At 51.7% G+C, this 21,144-nt stretch overlaps 2 protein-coding genes across 2 annotated transcripts; one reads left to right on the top strand and one right to left on the bottom strand.

Moving 5' to 3' along the window:
• Positions 1-1,003, bottom strand: CSDC2 (cold shock domain containing C2). The gene is made up of 3 exons (XM_088532961.1): positions 809-1,003; positions 340-462; positions 1-186 (listed from the first exon to the last, which is right to left on the bottom strand). Exons 1-3 carry the CDS (start codon positions 982-984, stop codon positions 24-26), a joined length of 462 nt encoding a protein of 153 aa, XP_088389087.1. The 5' UTR covers positions 985-1,003; the 3' UTR covers positions 1-23.
• Positions 1,004-13,890: 12,887 nt separating this feature from the next.
• Positions 13,891-19,855, top strand: POLR3H (RNA polymerase III subunit H). Its single transcript, XM_010224485.2, has 6 exons — positions 13,891-14,013; positions 15,237-15,333; positions 16,988-17,074; positions 18,068-18,131; positions 18,767-18,974; positions 19,685-19,855. Exons 1-6 carry the CDS (start codon positions 13,903-13,905, stop codon positions 19,736-19,738), a joined length of 621 nt encoding a protein of 206 aa, XP_010222787.1. The 5' UTR covers positions 13,891-13,902; the 3' UTR covers positions 19,739-19,855.
• The last annotated feature ends 1,289 nt before the right edge of the window (positions 19,856-21,144 follow it).

Here is a 21,144-nt window from a genome sequence, read left to right as displayed (position 1 = left end):
GCCCGCGGCCCCTCCGCGGCCGCCTAGGAGCCGATGATCTGGCCGGACCACGTCTCGTGCTTCGCATGGGGGGCCAGGTTGGTGAGCACCACCTCCACTGCCTGCAGCTTCTGGTTCTTGGGCGGGATGGGGCACACTTTGTACGTCACCTCGTCCCCCTCCACCGGCACGTACTCGCCCTCGATGCTGCAGGGAGAGCACAGGCCGTGGGGATGGCGCCAGCGGGCAGACGCCTGCCCCGGCCCCATGCTTGCCCGGCACCACATGCTGTGCCACGGGCACCTGGATTTATGCACCCAGCAGGCACACGGCCGCGGGATCCCCCTGCCCAAGACTTACTCAGAGACGTGAACGAAAATGTCCTCTGTGCCGTTCTCGGGGGTGATGAAGCCGTGGCCCTGGGAGCGCGAGAACTGCTTGCAGACGCCCTTGAAGATGGGGCCGGCGGAGGCACGAGCCGTCCTGTGGGAGGGGAGAGAGCAGGAGAGCTTGAACGGAGGGGGCACACTGGGCATGCGCCACACTGGGCCGAGCAGCTCAGCCACGTGCTGGCACAGGAGAGGCTTCCTAAAGAATAATTAAAATCAGGGCATTTCTCGCCAGCGAGGGCCTGTGGGATTGCACCACTCACAAATTTGGGATGCAGAAGCCCCTTGATGCAACACCCACCTGCATGTTCCCAAATAAATAGCATGGCCAGGCCTTATCACCAGAGATAAGAACATCTTCGGGCCCGGCCAGAGCCTGCCTAGCCTTCCTCACCATGAAGAAGACCAAGGGCCTGGCCCCAAACATGGGGGGTACTTACGCCGAGTACGTCCTGGTCCTCTTGGTGGGCAGCGGGCTGGGCAGATCGCGCAGCAGCAGGTTGCCGCGCTCCCACACGCGGCTGCCTTCGCGCTGGAAGGGGAATGTGGGCCACACGGGCGACTTGGGCGAGTGCAGTGGCGGCACCGCGGGCGGCGCGCCGGGGTCGGACGACATGGCGGGGCCGGCGGGCTGCTCCGTGCTGGGGGCCCGGGCGCAGGGCCGCACGCCGCGGCTGCCTTCGACCTGGCGAGCGAGGAAGAGGCCGTTAGCAGCCCCCGGCGGGCGCGCTGGGCCCACCAAGCTGCCACCTCCTGCAGTTGAGCACGGAGGGCGACGGGGGGCTTCGCTGACAGGGCTTGGTGCATCGTGGGCATCACCTGCGCCTGGCCACCCTCCGTGGGGACCAGCTGCAGATCAGCAAAGACCCCGGCATCTGCTATAACCTGGGCAGCCCCATGCTGGGTTACAGGAACACGGGATATTTGAGCAGATCGATGAGCGAGAAGGGGAAGGGCGAGCTTGGTTGCTTCTTTCAGTTTTAACACTATGTGTTTTTGTTCGCGGTCTTTGTCTGGGGACAAGGTCCGCAGCTCAGCACGCCACAGGAGATGGGCCAGCTGAGCACAGACGCAGCAGGCAGGGCCCATTCCTGCAACGACGTCCACCCGCGCAGCGCACGGTGCGATCAGGGCCCCAGCTGGGCCCTCTGCAATAACAGCAGTAACAAACACCGGGTAATTCAAGAGATTTTTGCAGCAGCTTTTGCCTGGCTCTAACTGGCCTGCTTAGGACAAATGCCGCTGGAAAGCCGGTCTCCAGATGCTTCACTGCCATCAGTCTAGTCAGCAGCAACAGCCGAGGTTTTTCCACAGAGGACAACGTACCTCATCCCTAAAGCCAGCCCCACCTTCCGGCACAGCTCTCCCAACCATGGAAAAGTGATTGGAGATTAGTTTAGCAGCACCCAGAGCCCTCACTGTTGTTTTGGGGCACCTGAAAATCTCACCTGTGCCAGCAAACCAACATGGAAATGTGCTGGTAGGGGAGGAGAAGGGGTTATCCCCATTTTTCTCATCCGGGGAGCCGACACCAAGGCAAGGGTGATCCCTTCGGGTCCCTAGTGCATGGTTCAAGCCCTAACCCCAGCCCCCAGATACTCCTGCCCGCCCGTGCTCCGGCAGCGAAGCAGTCGGAGGTATTTCAGACAGCCTCTCCTCAGCCATTGGATTCCCTTTCCATTTGCTTGACGAGGAGCTCCCAGAGACTGGCACAGAGAGCTGCTCCGGGAGTGCCAAGGGACTCATCTATCAAGCTCCCAGCCAGGGGCTTCCCTGTCACCCAGAGCTGAGGATTGCATGTCCCGCATCCCGCTCACTTCCCCAAAATCCCCACAGCGCCTGTGGGACTCACCCTGCCCAGTGCTTCACGCTCCAGGAAACCCAGCATTTTTTTTTTTTTAAATTTGCTTTCTGACTCATTCACGGTCCCTGGAGAATCAGAGTCCTTGCGGGACGTGCGAAAGGGGGTCACCTCCACGTCAAAAATAGCCGGCACTAAGGGCACGGGAGACATTTTCTGGAGCAGCTGCAGGTTCAGGGAGGACACACAGGCAGCTCATCCTCCCCTCACCACCCACATACAGTTTCCCAGACCCCAAACCCAGCCCAGCTGTGGCTTCACTCATGTCATGTCTCACTCAGCTTTTTAGCAGCAGCCACTCGTGACCCTTGCAGAGCCTCGAGGAAGGTCACTCTGCCCCTTCCACCCTGGCCAGTGCCACCTTTCCTGGTGGGCCTGGCTCCTTTGGGCACTGGGGTAACCCAGAGCACTGGAGAAGCGTGATGAGTTTGGGAGATCCATCCCCTTAGCCAAGGTGATGCTGTGGCGTTGCCACCACTGGAATTGTTTGGCTTTATCACGGCCTGCCTGGACTCCACTCGTTTTGGCTGAGGGGGACACTGGGCTTCCCCAGCAGCTCTGGGACAAGGGGGAGTATTTAACCTGGATAACTGCACTCTGGGCAAACTTCTAGTATGCCTACAGGGGCGGCAGGAGCCAGGGGAAAGCGCTTCCCCCAGCTGCTCTGCAAGGGGGATGGTAATACGGACGTTTCTCTGAGGCAAAACAAGAACAAGAGAAGAATGGAAGGCATGAAGGAGACAGGAGAGCCTGCAGACAGAAGGAGAATGGTCAGGGCAGAAGAAGTGACAGCCGAGCATGGGTCTGTGCCAGGAGAGCTGGGTTTACCTGTGGGACCAGCCTTGGCCAGAGGTGCCCCGAGAAGCTCTGTGGTTCAGGGGGCTGAGGCCTGCTGGCACCTGCAGAGCAGGGGGGCTGGCGCAGCTGCTGGGGCAGGGTGCAAGCTGCAGAGAAGGCCCAGGGGCTCCCAAATCCCATGCAAAGCAAGCAGATCTCCTGCTGGGCCTTCTCCAGCCCCAGCATCCGCACAGCAAATCCCCTGCCACTGCTTCCACCCAGGCAGGCAAGAAAGAAGGTGTTCGCACAGGAGGTCTCGTGCTGCAGGAGCTGCTAAGAAAAGACATGAGGCTCCAACCCTCCTCCTTTCCATTTATTCCCACCAAACAGCATCAGCATTGGCGGCTGCTCAAGTCTGCTTCAACGTGACCTGGTGGGAACTGTCTCGGCACCTCATGAAAGAAGAAATTGCCTCTGCTTGGGGCCACCGCGCCCTGCACGGGGCTGGTGTGACCACATGCCCACAGCGGCCACCACCCTGGGGCACCCTGCAAGGACCACCAGGTGCTGGGACCAGCAGCTCCGCTCGCTGTCACGCGGAGGGACGCCACAGCTTGGGGAGACATCCAGGCACGCGGAGCTCCAGGATCAGCAGGAAGCTCCTCTCACCCTCCTCTGCCAAGCTTGCTCTGAGGGGGACCCATGGGGCAGGGCAAGCTGCACTTCTCTGCTGTGTGATCTGTATTTGCACCGCAAACTCAGCACTACAGCCCGGGGACACAAGAGGCACTTTGGGGGCTCCAGCTGTCCCAAAGAGGGGCAGCCACAGAAATGTGTCTCTACTGCTTAAGTATCTTGCCCGAGTGTGGGGACATTTTGTGAGAAGAGAAGGAGAGAAACCCTCTATAGCAAGAGGAAGACCCTTAGGCTGACAGTGGCTCGTCACAGATAGGAATGAGAATGGGGACACAGGCTCGTGGAGGCAGTGGGATCTCCATCCTTGGAGATATGCAGCGCTCTCCTGGATAAGGTCCTGAGCAATCTGCTCCAACTTGGAAATTATATCTAGCTTTGAAGTGTCTGGGGAATGGAGCAGAGATCCCCCCAGGACACCCTTCAATCCACATTATTTCACATTTCTAGGTGGCAAAAAGCGGGGAGGTGACAGGGGATTCCTCTTGCATGGTGTTTGCGTCCCAGACTACATCATGTTATCCGAGGTCTTGTCTGGGGACCACCACGCTGGACACCTACAGTGCACCCTAGTTTGGGGCCAACCTCCGTGCCCAAGGCTATGGCCACACTGGTGCCCCTCCGTAAGCAAGACAAAACTGAAGTGTTGGCACGACGGGGCGCTCCGGCGCAATAGACCAGCTCCAACCTCATTTAAATCCCCGCAGCAAACAAAGGAACCGAGGAAATTAAACTCATGGCAAGGAAGGGCTGAGGGAAGAGGGGAGCTGTGAGCATGTCATCTCTGGAGTCTCCTCCCCTTCCAGGGGAGCCGGAGCGGCGGAGGCCTCCTGGCCTCCCAGCCCTCCCCGCTGCACACCCCGCAGCTCAGCGGCTGCGTCGCCCCCCTCTCAGCCCCAAGCGGATGCGGAGCGGGCATGCAGGGAGCAGAGGCTCTTTCCCCTGCTCTCCCATCACCAGAGGTTGCCGCAAGCTCTGAGCGGGGCGAAGAGCCTCCTGCACGAGCCCCGGCTCTCCCGACCTGGGAGACGGCACCACAGACATCCCGCGCTCCGCACGCGCTGGGTCCGCCCCGCACACGTGTGGATGAAACCAGGTCACCCAGGCGGCCGAGCAGAGCAGGCAGCAGCCCAGCTCAGCAGTGGGGCACGGGAGCCCTTCCCGGCACTGCTCTGCTCCTCTCCTCCATCCCTCACTCCTCCTGCCTCCGCTGGCAGCTCGCAGCTCTGCTCCGGTGCAGGGAGACAACAGCCCTCTGAGGCCAGGTCACTGTGTGAGCACGGTGCCAAGACCTCCCTTGGGCACTGAGGAGGGTGTCCATGCGCCCACCCTCCTCCCCAGAGACCTAATCCACAAATGAAGCCCCCGACCCCCATGGTAAAACCGCTATTATTTTTTTTCTTTTTCAGGCGCCCTGGTGGCAGCAAGAGCAGCTTTTGTGTTTTCTAAGAGAGCATTTGGGAGTGGAGGTGACAGGCAGCCGCAATCCGTCAGAGACTACGCAAAACCCAGGCCAATTAACGCCGACAGGCACTAGACACGTCGCCTTTCATGTGGAGATCCAAGCGCCCCATTCATCACACGCCCCTCAAAGGGCTGCCGGGTGTCAAATAGAAAACACTGTTGTCTCCCTCGCTCGCTCTCGCCCCCGTTTCGACTCAAAACGCAGTGACTCAGGTGCTGGCTGTGACCTCGTTTAACCAAGCACCCTTTCAGGCTGTCCCCCTGCTCCCCAAGAAGGGGCAGGAATCTTTGGAAGGGGCACCGGCCTCACAGCTCCTCCCTGTTCCACCGCTGCGGGGGACTTGTGGCAGCAAAGGAAGCCCCCAGACGTCACTCACACCAGCTCTGGAGCACGTATTTAATGGGCTTGATGTCCTTAGCAGCTATTCTTTGTGCTCCCCGCAATGGGTCAGGGAGAGGGGGTTGAGGGACGGTGACGCTCCGGGGCCTTCTGGCTCTCCCTGGGCTGCCACTTCCAAAGCAGAGCCCAGTCGGGTGCGATGCCGGCCACCCTCACACCCACCTCTCCTGAGCATTCCCGCTCCCCCACCTTGCCGCTGACCGCCTGGAGTTTGTTTTCCCGCTGCTGTTTTTCCCAGAGAGGTTTCGCTCCCTGCCTCTCTGTTGCCTCTTCTACATCTCTCACGAGCTCCAGTGACTGGTTTAGGAATCGGTGGCTTTCTCGGGTTTACCCTCCCCATGGGTAGGGATAAAAGGGAGCATTTTCCACAGCGCTCTGCTGGCAACCACCTCCTGAGCCCTCCTCGGGCAGGGAGCAGCAAAAGCCGTTTGCTGGCCCGCCGCCATCCTCATCCTCAGGGAGGCCGGTCCCCGCCGCGAGCCCGCGCTGTCTAGACAGTGCCTGAGAGGGAGAGCGCCCTCCCTGCCGACGCAGCACGGCGCCCGCCCGCAAAAGGCCAAATTGCGCCTGGCGGCCCCGCGGTGTGCACCAAGCACCGAGCGGAGCTGCCCCCCGCGGAGCTGCCCCCATGGAGCTGCCCCCACTGAGCTGCCCCCACGGAGCTGCCCCCCACAGAGCTGCCCCCCATGGTGGGGAGCGGTTTGGGTAAGCGCAGAGGCTGCCCCAGCCCCTGCCACAGCGGTGCCTCAGCCACTGCCTTTATCCATTTCTCCTTCCAGGATCACAGCCTCGGCGTCTAGCAGGTTTTTATAAATGCTGTCGCTGTCCGATGCTAATGAAAGCCTCTCAGCTACCCCTCCTCCCTGGGCTTTTGGATGCTGGATCGTGCCGTTCAGAGCTAAATTACAATTAAAACAATTTCCCTCACATATCCCACATGTTAAAAAGCCCTTCACTGGGGTGGATTCCCATCAGAAAAATAAACTGTCCGTTTACTTGGAATACGCCTCGCGAGCTTCCCCTCCCCACCTAAGCCAATCATGCTCCCAACTCCAAGGATCTTTGCTGAGATAGTCTCGTCTACGGTACAGCCTTGTTAGCGCTAAAATATGAATGTCACCTTTACGGATTGGGTATAAAACGCTCCCTCAGTCCACGCTGCACTGCTGGACGCTTGGGGAGGCCATGGGGAGAGCGAGCAGACTGGCACAAGCCAAGGGGAAGTAAAAGGAGAAGCCATCATGGAGGCTGGATACCTTTTAAGCATATATGCATAACCATCAATCCCAAATACCAGGTTGGGGGGATATAGATATATATTTTTAATTAAACTAGTGTCCATTCAAAGACCTAATGCAAATGTGCTCATCCCCATCCTTCCTCCTTTGTGAATCCAACTTAGTGCATGCAGGAATGTCTAGCACAGGCAGCCCAAAGGAAACGCCAGTTCCGAGCCGGTTGAATCGGGCACAGTTTTGCAGATGACGCCCTCCCGTTGCTGCACGCCCTGAGCCAGGACCCGGCTGAGCCCAGCCCGCTCTGGCAAAGCCGCCGCTATCCCCCCTCCCAGCCAAATCGCACACACAGGGTGGCTGCCGCGGCTGCCGAGGGAGTTATTGTTTCAAAGCTGGGTGAGGAATAAACGAGTCGGAGGAGGGACGTGGCCCTTCATCCATACACCTCGCCAGCATCCAAAGAGAAAAAGCGGCGAGGAGATAAAACACAGCGCGCGGAGTTTAGCCATGGGCAAGCTCAGCAGCCGCTGCGTCCCCTTACCTCCTCAGCAATCCCTGGCTCGCAGGAGCTGTGGTTTATTTACAAAGCATCCGTGCCCGGGGCGGCTGCAGGCTCCTGGGTTACCTTGGCAGGAGCAGCCGCCTCGCATGCAGCCTGGCTCCGGGGGCTGCTCCGGCGCGCCGGCTGCCTCCGCACGGCTCGGCGGTGCCTGCGGTGTGTACGATGCGCACCCTGCACACACACACACAGAGCCGCACGCCTTCCCTGACGTCAGGGCCGGCCGGGGGGAGCGGGCAGGTGGGAGGGATTAGGCCGCTCGTTTCTGCCCCAGGCTTAAAGGAACAAGTGTGTGCGGGGGACGGGGGGCTGGGGTGCCCCGCGCTGCTGCAGCGTGCTGGGCGTCCGTGAGCGCTGCCGCACGGCCTGGCACGCGGGGCACGCCGTGGGGCAGCCCGGGCCGCGGCGGCGGCATGACGAGCACGCGCGGGCAGCCAGGCCAGCTCATCTGCCCGCGCCGAGGAGGGTGCTGCGACTGGGCTCACCCTCGGCATGGGTTCCTGGCAGCCGTGAGGGCCACGTTGCTATCACCGGGACCCCAAACTGCTGCCCCACAGATGCTCTCCCCAGCTATGTGAGCTGACGCCTGGCCCCCACTCTGGGCAGCCTCCAGCACCTGGGGATGCAGCAGTCACCTGTGCCTCGCTGGTGCTATTAGGGTTATCCAGGTGTTACTGGGGGTCCCATTTCAAGGGATGGAATACACCAAGGCCCCGATGCCAGGAAGATCTTTCTTTGTGGTCTGCCTTTTGCAGATGGGGTTACGCTCAGGAGAGCCACCTCCATGGGCAGAGGCTGCACAGTAAATTGGCTGTAGCCCTTCCCTCTGCAGGGGCACAGTACGACATGAGCCCTGGCTGCACCGAGGACGGGAATCAATAGCACACATATCCATCAGGGAATGGGCAAGGAGTAATGGGGTTTAAATTGCAGGAGCAAGATGGATGCTAGACATCAGGAAACACTTTTGAACCAAACAGATAGTTAATTGCTCAAACAGATTGTATGGGGAAGCACCGCAGTCTCCATCATCGGAAGTTTTTAAAACCAGGCTTGGCAGGATTCAGGTGATATCAGCCTCACTCTGGAGCAGAACGGTGGACCTCAGCTGCACCTCACCATGCAGGTCCCTCTCATCCTGGAGTCAAATCTGCAGGAATCCCAAATGGCTGTGGGGCAGGGTCTGCCCTGCAGAGTGCTGTCACGGGCGTCTCCTCATGGTGGATGCTTGTGGCTCGGCTTTGGGTTCTCAGACATGACCATCTCCAAGCCTATTCTGTGCAGCTGAATACGACGGTATCGACTGGACCTGTTCCAGTGACAAGCCCCAGTGCCACGTCAGGACATCTGAGTTGCACGGAAAGCCACAGGCATGTTGCAGAGCCAGGAAACAGGCCTAGGGCTGATCTGCTTGGTGAGGGGAAGTCTCTGGATTTCCCCGCCAAGGTAGCAGGCGCGAGACCGTGGCTCTCCCGAGAGCTGTGGCAGGGGGACTGGGCACCAAAACAGCTGGGTGTCCCCCACGGCTCCCTTAGCTGCAGCTGGGAGAGCTGACCCAGTCAGCACTGCCACAAGGGCTTGGAAAGTTTGTTCTCATAAGGCTATGAAATGGAAAAAAAAAAAAAAAAGTGTGGACAGAAGAAACTCAGTCTAGGGCAAGACCACTCAAGCAAGGAAGCACTGGAAATCCAAATGTTTGTGGGTTTTGGCATTGCCCTTCACACTACAAACATACCTTTTCAAGAAGCCTTCCTTGACAAAACACAAGTCCTGCACTGGGCACTAGGCCCTTCTGCCCAGTTCACCCTTCCAATCCTCACCAAAGCACAGGGAGGAGAGGCAGAGCAGGTTGTTTCAGACTCTAGCCTGAATCTTCTTCTGAGATCCATCCTCTCCTGGGGTTTGGCACACACATGCCCTCTTCTTCCCTGGGCACTTGCTTATGAGCTAGATACTGTCTCAAACAACTCTTTGGTCTCACTCTTTCGGCTTGTGCTCAGATGGCAGGTCCCTATGAGCTGCTCTGTCATGCTGGGGTGGCCAAGGATGCCTGGAGAGATGTCAGTGCATGAAGCACACCACTGACACACAGCAAGGGGCCACAGGGCAAGCAAATGGAATAACTTCTGTAATAAGTTTAATATTTGTAGATTGAATATTCAAAATACTTGTATTTCCCATCTTATGTGTCATACTGCAGGGCTAGCTGCAGTCCAGCAGCATGTGTTAAGCAATATGAACTGAACAGGAGATGAATATCAGAATCTGGCTCTGCCAAGTAGTCACTAAAGGCTTTAGGCAGCAAAGGCACAGGGAACCAGGAGTACACTTCACTAGAAGGTCGTTTCAGGCATGCACTGCGGTGGAAAAAGTAGAGAGTCTAACACATGTAAAAATGATAAAAGGAGAAGAACGGAAGCTTTGATCAAAAGAGAGTGGGAGTGAGGGTGCTGGAGATGCCTGCAGAGACGGAAGAAAAGCAGGATGACGGAGGACTTTGTACGTGAGGACATACATAATTCTTTTGGAGCCAATAAAACCGAGGCCAAAGGAGTAGAGGCAAATTGCTACTCACCTCCTTCAAGTTCCTGAACCATTCCCCCCGCCAAATCATGGGAACATGGAGGCAGAGCAGATTTTAAACAAAACCAAAATAAATAAATAAATAAATAATATTGGGGGTTTCTGAGCCTTTGCGTAACTTCAGCTTGTGTTTACAAGTTTTCGTCTACAACTACAAGAATAAGAAATGTCTGGCATTTTCTTTAAGTGGCAGAAACATCCTTGAGCAATCACTGGGTTCCAGCAACTGAGACTGCAGAAAAACAAACAAGAACCACATTCCTGAACACTGGAAAGCCATGATGCTACCAAGAGACTCTAGAGACTCGATATAGTTACAAATGCAAACATCTGTACGAGCCCTTATGCATATTTGTGGGTACTCATTGAGCCAATACTACTGGGACATCTTGCTTAGCAAGATGAGTTTGCGTTCGCCAACACCAAGACGCCTTAACCACAGGATGAAATACAATGTACTTCTAAGCTGTTATCAACAGCTGAGTTGGGACAACACCAATGTTTTCCAAGACAAAGTTGAGCTTTGGTTTGTGTTTTTACATTAGGGATGGTGCCTGTGAGCAGGGCTGCTAGAAATATATAATTCCTGCAGCGAGAAAAAAGTAGGTAGCCGCCACAGTACAACATCCATCGTGTGTCTAAGACCCAGGCAGACCTCAGCTTGGAGCGGAGGGGTTATCTGCAGAGGGTGAGAGTGGAAATCGTCCTCTACAGCCTATGACATTACTGGTGCAGGCTGAGAAACTGCCAATTAGGGCAAGTCGTGTTTGCAGCCTGGTGTCTTAAGGCAACGAAGCTCATATGATCATGCCATCTGCCAGCTTTCTCCTCGCACATTTCCACACAGCTTCCCCGAGGGTCCTCTCAAAGACACCAATCCCTGCCACTTTCACCAAAATATGCAGCTGCATAGAGAAGAGGGATCTTTTTAGTGTCCTCATCAAGAAACACTGCAGAGTTCAGCCTTTATTAACCAGCAGACAGATGATGGGGACAAAAAATTACATATGTCCCAACCCTGGAAAAGTGTGCTCGATGTCTGCACTTTATGAGACGCCACAAACCTAAGCATAAAACACAAGCCAGTAGGAAAGGAGGTCCAGCAGACCTTCTGATCTCACCACTGTTTTTCTGTGGATTGAGCTGAAGTGAGATGCATTTGTTTTATAGAGAGTACTTAACAGACCCTGATGAAACATGGTTATTGGCAGCATGAATAACACTAGCTCAAATTTAGACTAGAAATGTGATATGACTCTGTCCAAGTTTCCTTCTCTCAACCTCCCAAGTTCTCCTAGGTATTCAGCCTCCTGTTCCCCTCTATGTCTGCTCCAGTTTAACTCTTCAGTTCTTGTATACAAACGTAGTCCAAGCAATCAGCTAAGATCAACACAGTATCAACTTCCACCTCCTTTTGTGATACCAAGCCAAGTTCTTCTCCTGCTGTCAGAAGAGGAACGTGGTCAGAAACTTTTCTCTCTTCCAAAAAAGTACCTACAGACATGCACAAAAAATGCACTCCACTCTCCTCAACTCCAAGGTCAAACCTTGGGCTGACAGACTCGCACGAGGCTCAGGACAGAGCAGCAGGGGACGTGGCATGTGTGCCAGCAAAGCTGTGTTGCTGAGATTAGAGCAGCAGCAACTGTAGAGCAAGAGAAAGGAGCCTTTGAAAGGCTTTCTGGAACTAGGACGAGAAGAGCAAGAAATGCTGCAGATTTGGGTTGAGGTGTCCTAGTAGAGAGCTGCCTGCTGCATTTAAGAGCTCGGAACGGAGAAACTACGGGGTGCTCCAAGACAGATGCTGCTGTGCTCAGATGACAGGGGAAAACTTGTTCCTGGCCTGTCCCCACATCACCCCATTAAATGCAAACAAGCCAAACACATGCAGACCATCCATGTTTATTAAAGAATACATACAGATCCTGGCAAAACAAGAGTAATTGTGAAGAGAGCAGAAACAATTTGACCAAGACAGGTATCTCGTTAATAAGGCCCGGACGTGACACTTGCAACCTCATTTTCCCTTTTCCTACACCAAGACTGCTCAACATTTAATGATTTCTTATCTAAAACACTCATTACTGCCCTAGTACGCGCTACTGGGGGATGAAGGGGATGACACACTTAGTGTCTGCATCAAAGTCATCGTGCTGACAGTGCAGTTTTGACTGTCAGCCACTGAAATGTTCGATTTTCCTTGAGACTCCTTTTTTTAGAATACACTTCAAAGGATCTCCTTTCCTTTTTCACAGATTTTTTTTCAGGCATTAACACATCTCCTTGTTTTTAACAGTCCCTCCTGCTGCTTAGTTTGCTGCAAAATGCACTGAAGGCTGTAACAGGACTTTTTTTTATTAACACTCAGATTTCCAACTGGATTATTCCAGCTCTATGTGATGCCAATTTATACCTGATAAGAACCTTGATCTAAGCTTCAGGCAGTTACCATTGTGAAAAGGCAAGTGGGAAAAGGCAAGCCACCTGGTTTGTCTGTATAGGTCTGTAAATGCTTGAAGCATCAGCTCTAGGAGAGATGCAAACCATGTGTGCTACTGAGAAACCATGGGGTGCTCCAAGACAGATGCTGCTGTACTCAGATGACAGGGGAAAACTTGTTTCTGGCCCTTGCCCTCACCAACCCATTAAATGTAAACAAGCCAAACACACGCAGACCATCCATGTTTACTAAAAAAGAAACTACAGACCTGAGGACAGCTGATGAAAACGATCAACGAAATGGTGAAATTGGTAACTATGGAGAAACAATAACTAACATACTTGAACGATAACCATGGTCTTTAAAACCACTGTACCGATCCTCCTAACAGCTACATCGCAGAAACACGTCCGCTTGGAAGCAATGGGGCACATAAAACGTTTAAGGCAGCCTAAGTAAATCAGAGCACACGCAGCAGCACCTTTCATCACCTCAGTGCCCAGAGCTCCTCACTGCTCGAAGCCCGGCACTCGGGACTCAGCCAGGACACTGCTCAGAGCCCGGCACTCGGGACTCGGCCAGGACAGGGCCTGCGGGTACCTGGAGCCGCCTGGCCAAATGCAGCCAGAGAAACCGGCCTCAGGAACCGTACGAGCTCAGTAACTCAAGGAAACACAACCTCTGCAATGCAGAGCTCCCCCTTTCCCAGGAAGGCCACAGGCACCCCAAGCGCCCTCCTCGCAGGCACGCCTAGCCCTTAGCCCTAACACGAGCTGTTTATTAACAGAATTACTAGAAGCGCCACGGCGGCGCCGCACGGGCACGGGCACGGGCACGGGCACGGGCACGGGCACGGGCACGGGCACGGGCACGGGCACCCCGTTCACCCCGCGCTGCGCACGCGGCCACCAACCGCCACCCCGCGGCCCTATCCCGCGCCCCGCGAGGCGGGACAAAATGGCCCCCGGGGCGGAGCGGGGCTCGCGGCCGCCCCTCGCGCCGCCTCCTGGCCAGGCCCGCGGAGGGCGATTGGCGGCGGCGCCGGAAGCCGCGGGAGGCTGCGTGGCCGCGTGGCCACGCGGGGCAGGTGGGTGCGCGGGTGTCGCTCGGGTCCCCTCTCTGTCCCAGTGGCGACGCTGCAGCAGGGGGGGAGAACTGCGGCTCTGTCCTGTCCTCACGGCACGGAGGGAGGCAGAGGGCCGCCGAGCACCGTGGGAGCCCCCCGCCCCCTCTCCCCAACAGTCGCGCCCCTTCCCCAACGGTCGCCCCTCTCGCCCCGCAACTGTCGTTCCCCAACGGCCGCTCCATGGTGAGCCCCGCCGCGGGGCGGGGGGGACGCGGTTTCCCTCCGGATCTGCCCCCGCTGTCACCCCCCGCACCCGCCCCTGCGAGCCCCGGCCCTGCTCGGCTCGGCTCGGCTCCCCTCCCGGGGCACCTTTAGGTGCCGTTATGTGCTTGCGGCGCGGCGGAAGCGGCTTTATCCGCTCTCTGTCTCTCTTCCCCGAGGTCCTGCCAAGGCACCATGTTTGTCCTGGTGGAAATGACTGACACTGTCAGGATTCCACCCTGGCAGTTCGAGAGGAAACTCAACGAGTCCATTGCCGAAGAGCTAAACAAAAAGTTGGCCAACAAGGTAAAAGGGTGCTGACACCTGAACGGTGATGGAGGCTTCCTCGCATCCTCTCTGACTGCATGTGCCTTACTCTGTCTGTTCCTGATGAGAAATGTATGTGGAATATCAGCCTAGTTTGGAGGTGAGGGCCATCCTGGAGACTGAAGTATCAGAGACTGCAAACAGACAGCTGTGTATCATCTTGGGTGTAGTTTTTTCTTTTTCCTACTATAATGCAGCAGTGGGAAGATATGGAGATGCCAAATGTGGTGGAGATGTGTTGAACAGAAATGAGAGTAGCTGCTATTTCGTGTAGCGTTGCAAGCCGAGACACAGTGAAAAAAATGAGTACAAACTAATCTGCCAAAGGGGAAGTTTAAAATACAATGGAGATAAATGCAGAGATAAAAAAAAATGAGTTAAATGAAGGAGAACAGTAAAAGAACTGGAGGTGACAGTATTTTAAGTACAGTATGGTCACGAGAAGCTGTGTCAGATACAAAAAGCATTATGTCACAGGTCAGGAGGTCGCAGTTTCTCTGTGCAGCCCCTGAGACTGTGATTAACATGCAGCTTTCAGCATGAGGCAGGTGCAAAACTCAGAACGTAGCTGGCGAATGTGAAGGGAGCTCAAAAAAGCAACCAAATCCATCCAGGGTTGTGGAGAGGAGATTGAATCAGACAGGTTTTGGAGAACAAACTGGTATCCTCTGATGACCAATGGGTGCCCCAAGCTCAGCAGGCTGTGAAGCTGTCAGAAATGACAAAGGAAGCAAGAGTACCCACAGATCTTATAACTTGAGACAAAAGCAAGTCTTAGAGGCTCCTCGGAGTGAAACTTTAGCAAGAAATTTATTTGGCCGTTAGACAGGTTATGAGGTCGGTGAGGGATGCCTGTCCCTTCCTATGGGCAAGTGTTTGCCACCTTGGCCAGTCAAGATTTTTCATCACTGACAATCACCCCTAGAGCTTGGGTTTGTAGCAGTGCACTGCCAGCAGTGCCAGTAAACACATCCTCCTGCAACACTTGAATAAGGGAGAGGTTTTAGGTTACTCTAAGTAGTTAGATGGGGGAGCCGGGGCTGTTGGAGAGTACCAAAACATCCCCCTTCCATCTTGTCATTCTTGCATTGCTTTTCTTAAAAAAAAAAAAAAAAAAAGTGCAGAAATAAATTTGAAAAGAGTTAATCTGATAGACTGCTTGATTTGCTGTTTTTGTTTATTTTATTTTTTACTTTGAGCAGGTTGTGTACAACGTCGGCCTCTGTATCTGCCTGTATGATATTACAAAGCTGGAGGATTCATACATATTCCCTGGAGATGGTGCTTCACATACCAAAGGTCTCTTCTTGCCCTCAGTTATATCGTTTTGCAGAATGTTAGTGACCTAGAAAGTAAACTAAGTTCAACTGTTACGTAAATTAAATTTAAAGGAATTTAATGAAGGTCACAGCCTTAACTGTGTCTTTATAGGAGACCATGAAGAACATAGTAGGAGTCTTTCCTTTGCCTTTTTTTTTTTTTCCCTCTCCTTGTAACAAATGCAGCTTTAAGCACCTGGTCCTGTCTACCCTCACCAGCAGTCCATCTCCTTTTATTTTTTTTCGACTAGCGGCATAGCTGTTGGATAAGGAAGAGGACTAATTGAATTTAAAATGATTGGAAATCTGCAAAAAATAATTTGTATTAATAGTCTTCTGTTTTTTTCCATTGGTTTTTTTTTCTTTTGAAGCTTATTTTCTCCAGCCAAAAAGTGAAACGTGTTTCTAAATATAGCCTTCACACAACATTTGATGCTATTTTCCTAACTGGGACTTTTGCTACTTTTTTTTTTCCCCTCCTCTGAGGGTTAGGCAGATCTGGTTCAGCATACACTTATGGTTGTTTTCTTTTTGCTTGTTTGTTTTATTTTTGTTTATAAAACAACATTTTTTTTTTGCTTTTGACTTTTGTCAGATCTGTCTAAATGAAACCTAGAAATAAATGCATAAGAGCTCTTTTTTTTTTTTTTGTTAAAATGAACTGCAGAGATGCATTTTTCTAGCTTCAGCTTTCAATGCTGAAGTGTGGCTGGAGCACATTAACTGTTTCCTGTTTGAAAGGAACTGATCTGACTATATGGGGCTACCATACTCTTAAGTTTTAGTTCTCTTTACCTACAAATAAAAGCTGGTGTAAGACAGCAGGACAATAACAGATTTCTTGATTACTTACTTTGATTTTCATTCAGCTTCTTAACTTTACAATAGTCCTTGAACTGAATCAAGACAATGTTTTTTTTTCTTTGAGTTTGTAACAGAGTCTCCTGCTTTCAGAATCTTTCGAAATTTTAATAAATCTTGATGTCTAGTAATAAGTCCTTTTCTAGTGTAGTAGCCTGGCTTTCTGTAAAGCAGCAGCACTGAGTATGGACAGCTAAAATGATGCTAAATAGCTCATAAGCATTATTTGACTGCGATTGTCGTAAGCGTTTTGCATTTATAAGAAAAATATACTTAGAAACATTTTTATTTAACCTGTTTGAAAAATCTAGTTATGTTAAAGTAGCTTAGTTGCTCTGTTATGTTAGGTATCAAATTTTTCAGGAGATGAAAATACAGTGTTGCTGTTAGAGGTATTATGGGAAAGTATCATTTCACCTGATACTTTGCGCCTAGCATTGTGTTAGAACACTTGCAGCTGAAGCAGAGGCCCTGCTCCATGTTCTTCATTTTAATAAGTTTTATTCTGTGAATTTCAATTACTGTAAGTTTGAAGAGCAGAGGACAAGAACCTGACAACCAGCTGCTGTCGTAATTCATACAAAGCACAGCTAGGTATTGGAACACTTACTTCTGTTTTCCTGATGTAATTGTTCCTGCAAAAAAGGGATAAACTCGATGCAGTATTTCAGAGAGCAGATAGGAGTGGGATTTTGTTTTAATGGCTGCCGCCCTGTGGAAGGCGTGTGATTCACTCTTGTGGACATAACACTAACGATCTGTTTTCTTTTTAGTGCATTTCCGCTATGTGGTCTTCCATCCCTTCCTGGATGAAATTCTGATTGGAGAAATTAAAAGCTGCAGTCAGGATGGCGTTCACGGTAAACTGGCACTTCTGACACTGGGTGCATGAGAGCTGCAGAGCATTTGGCCTTACCGAGAGACTATGATTTCAGGTTGCATAATGTTATGTGTGGGCTGGCTAAAGGCTTCTACTGGCCTCTAGCACTGCTCTAGTCTAAAAATAGTCAGTAGTTTGAGCCTGGCAGCTTCTGCTGCACTTGGCTTTGTCTGTACTGCCCCCCTGCCTTTTGTCATTCATGCGTGCCCAAGAAGAACAAGGAGATAAACCCATCTGGAGCATACGCTGGATTTATCTTCTCACATCACTGAACAGAGGTTGTTTGTTTAAAGTGGCAGTAGTGAATCATGTTGCTGTGAAATATCTTTCTCATATTTTTGTGAAAAATCCATGGTCATTTCTTGTATCTGAGAAGGTGGGAGGGAAACTTCTCTCCTAGCACAAAGAGCTGTCACACCCATGAAACACGTAGCCAGTGAGCTGCCTTCCTTTTCTGGAGGGGTTTTCCATGCAAGGAAGCTCCTGTGCTCTGCAGTTTAGATTAGGACAAGGAGATTATAGTGTGTGGGCTTGTTACTGAATTTGGGCAGTTCTGCTACCTGATAATACTCAACATGGTGAAATATCAGAATCTCAAGGGAAGGGTTTTGTTCTAGCTTTATATTGGTTCTTATTTAATGTGTTACATCTGTAATTGCCAAGCTATTTTCTGTCTCAGACCTCTTGAGTATCTGACTCATTTCTTGGAAGGCTTTCATTGCCGACCTGACTCCAAAGAGCCTTTTCCAATGAATGTGAAGACTGTGCCCTCTGTTGCTTTATGTGCTTTGAGCTGGTGATTGCCTTCCTGCCAGCTGAAATGGAATATTGTGACTCAAGGAATAATCCCTACATAATCTCACATGCCCTTCCTGAAAGAGGAAGGATAATGAGCCTAGGAATTTGATTTAGGGATTGCTATGGTAAGTTGTGAAGAACATTCTCAGTTTTTATCAAATTCTTTCCTTCGCAGTTTCTCTTGGATTCTTTGATGATATTGTTATCCCTCCAGAATCTCTGCAGCAGCCGGCTAAATTGTATCCTTTTTGCACTTCCATAACTTTGCTACTTCCCTTCAAAAGCTAGTGCAGAGGTGTCCCAGGGGCAGTCTCAGCTGTAGCAGGCAAGAATCAATGGCAGAGTCTGGGCTGCTCTGTAAGGCAAGTCCTGCAGGCCGTTATCACAACCAGGCAAGTGGTGCACTTGCTTTGTGGGGTTGTCATGCCAGCCAGTGGAAATGAATAGCGGCCTCCCTCAAACAACTGCTTTGGGATTCCTGCCTCTAGCCTTGGCTGCTGCTAAAAACAGAATGCAGTTTTTCCTGCACCATATAACATCTAGCTATTTGGTGTGTCTAATATACTTACTTTCAGTAGGTGATGTCTTGCTCTTACGCTTGAGGGTTTTGAATTTTTTTTTTTTTTGGGGGGGGGGAAGGGGGAAAGGGTTGTACCTCTCATCAGCATATACCTTGAAGGAGGAAAATCCAAGAAAAGATTGGGGTCCTGGAACGTGCAGAAGATGGTTGAGGCCAGTAAACTGCAGTTAGAGAAGTAATTGTGAAAGGCTTCTTGAATCAAGAGTCTCTTCTCCAAAGCAAGTGCCTTGTTGGGTAGGCTGCTAAGCATTTTCTGTGCTGCCTGTTTCTGTCCTTCACCCTTGGGCTGGCCAGTGATGAAGCAGAGCAGGTGTGGGTGTGGGAGTATGAAACAGAAGAGGGGGCTCACGACCTGTACATGGACATTGGGGAGGAGATCCGCTTCCGCGTCATGGATGAAACGTTTGTTGATACGTCCCCTACGGGGCCGAGCTCAGCAGAGGCTTCCACTTCAAATGCTACAGAAGAAGTCCAGAAGAAAGAGGCACCCTACACCCTTGTGGTAATTATGTGTACAGTTCACGCAGCTTTGTGGTTTATTCTGTGTCTAAAATAACATCCCTTTTCCAAGCAGTTGTTTCCAAGCAACTGGTTCATTTAAGTTGACCAGGAAGCAATGAAAATCACAGAATTAAAGGGGTGGAAGATGAGAGAAATGAGATGTGTGTGAGCGCGTTCTTGTGGTCAGTTTGGATTTGCTGTGTTTTCTTTGTAACAAATCGTAGTTGTTAGTGGAGTTAAACCCTGGGGGGCTGATTTAAAATGCTTTAAATGTAGGAACTGTGGATAAAAATGAACATACAAGGAATACAGAACTAGGAGAACCACTTCAAGGCTCACACAACAGTCTTTTCCCCTGCAGTGTTCTGGCATAAGAACTGAGTTCAATATAATAGAAGGACAGGAGTAAACAGTGAAATCTCACAGTTTTCTTGCAATGAGAATCAGATTAGTATGAGAGTATGTTGGGCAGTGAGCACAGTCGGGAAATGGAATGAGCAAGTGCTTGATTTTCAAGTGGTGAACGTTTGGTGTGGCACTGTCAAAGATTAAAGGAATTTGTATCAGTTTGTATCATTCTGACAGGAAAAAAGTGAATGCCTCATCATCAGTACCCAGGGGAAGGGGAGTGGATTTATATTTTTATGCATTTACTCCTATATTCTCTTTTCAGTTTAAAATCACATGCTCTCTTTTTTTCTCTGTGAACAGGGATCAATCAGTGAACCTGGCTTGGGCCTCTTGTCGTGGTGGACAAACAGTTAGCTTCAAACGGAACGCGCTCTGCGGAAGGTCCTTTTGGTGGATGCTTTGGGGGATTAAGGTATCCTGCTGGTGCTCATGGCTTCAATGAAGCTGAACGAGAAATTAGACCTGCCACTTTCTGTTTCCCCTTCAGCTTCTAACCTGCCAGATCCAAGGCAGTCACTTCCAAGAAATGTCTTTACTGAGATATAAAAGTCAAATTACAGGCCAGCAGAAATTGAGCCCAGCAGAAACAAACTCAGCTGGAGCTTTGGTCTCCTATGTGGGAGGCAAAACTGGGGATCTTTAGGGAATTGACTTCAGTGAATGAAAGCAGAAGAAAATGCCTGTGCGGAGAAATGCTTCCTTGGCTGAGAGCTTGGTCTCGGAGGTGCAGAACTTGCCCTTCCTCTGACAGGATACAGAGCAGGCTCTTGCTATGCAGGTGCTGCCAGAAGGAACAGCAAAATCCTAGAGGCAACAGAGGTGAGAGGGCCTCTCACCACTTGGGAAGAGCTACCTCTGGAAGGGCAAGGAAGCCTGGGATAATGTTCTCCTAAGAATGGGACCTTCCTAAAAATGGATTCACGGATGAAGTCAGTCCAAGAAAACTGGAATGAGAGTAATTTACCCCAAAATAACTTAGTTAATGTGAAGATGACCACTGTGGAAAGCTATCAGCTGCTGATTATGGTGAATGGATATTAAGTAAGTGGGTTGTTTTTATGCCAGCTAAGTTAAACTAGATTTTGAGTGAAAATATGTAATTATGAACTGAAACAAACCAATGTCTTTGGGTAAGCTGAATACTTGTTTGTGTGGGTGTGTTAATACCAGAGAAAGAATAAATAGTTAAAAAAAAAAAAAAAACACCCCCCCCGGGCTGCCTTCCGGTACATATTGTGGAGAAATGCTAAGCTTCCTGGCTGGCAGGGAGAAAAAAAGTTGTCTCCTGGAGTTTAGCTACTTGTATTTCAGGGCAGACACTCTTTAGTGTGGAGACTAACACTTCACTGTGCTTGAGCAGCCAGTAACAAACAATTGCCATCAGCCTCTGTGACAGCAGTGAAAGGAAAGAGGGGAACAAACCAGTGAGGGAAATCTATGCAGGGCCCTGTGCCAAGAGGGTGATGTTGTGTGTAATTACAAAGCAGGCACATTTGGCAGGAAGGGGGTATAATTCCATGGGATAGCGGCTCTGCTAACCCCCAACTGTGAGAACAAAGCCTGAGTCACCAGTACCCTCCCTGCAGCGACGCTGCAACCCCTTAATTCCGAACGGTTATTCCTGGTGCATAGCTCTAATCAAAAGGAAACCCAGGATTCTTTAGCTTCGCATAGTAACAGAGGTCCATCTGCACAGACAATAAGCTCCGTGAATGCTGGCTCTATAGCAGTGCTGCTGGGGCCTACAATCCTCCTGGCAC

Source organism: Tinamus guttatus, unplaced genomic scaffold (assembly GCF_059628265.1).
Source record: "Tinamus guttatus ecotype Peru unplaced genomic scaffold, ASM5962826v1 Tinamus_guttatus_pri_ptg000472l, whole genome shotgun sequence".
In the NCBI taxonomy this organism is placed as follows: Eukaryota; Metazoa; Chordata; class Aves; order Tinamiformes; family Tinamidae; genus Tinamus; species Tinamus guttatus.
This window is presented reverse-complemented; position numbering and strand designations above follow the sequence as displayed.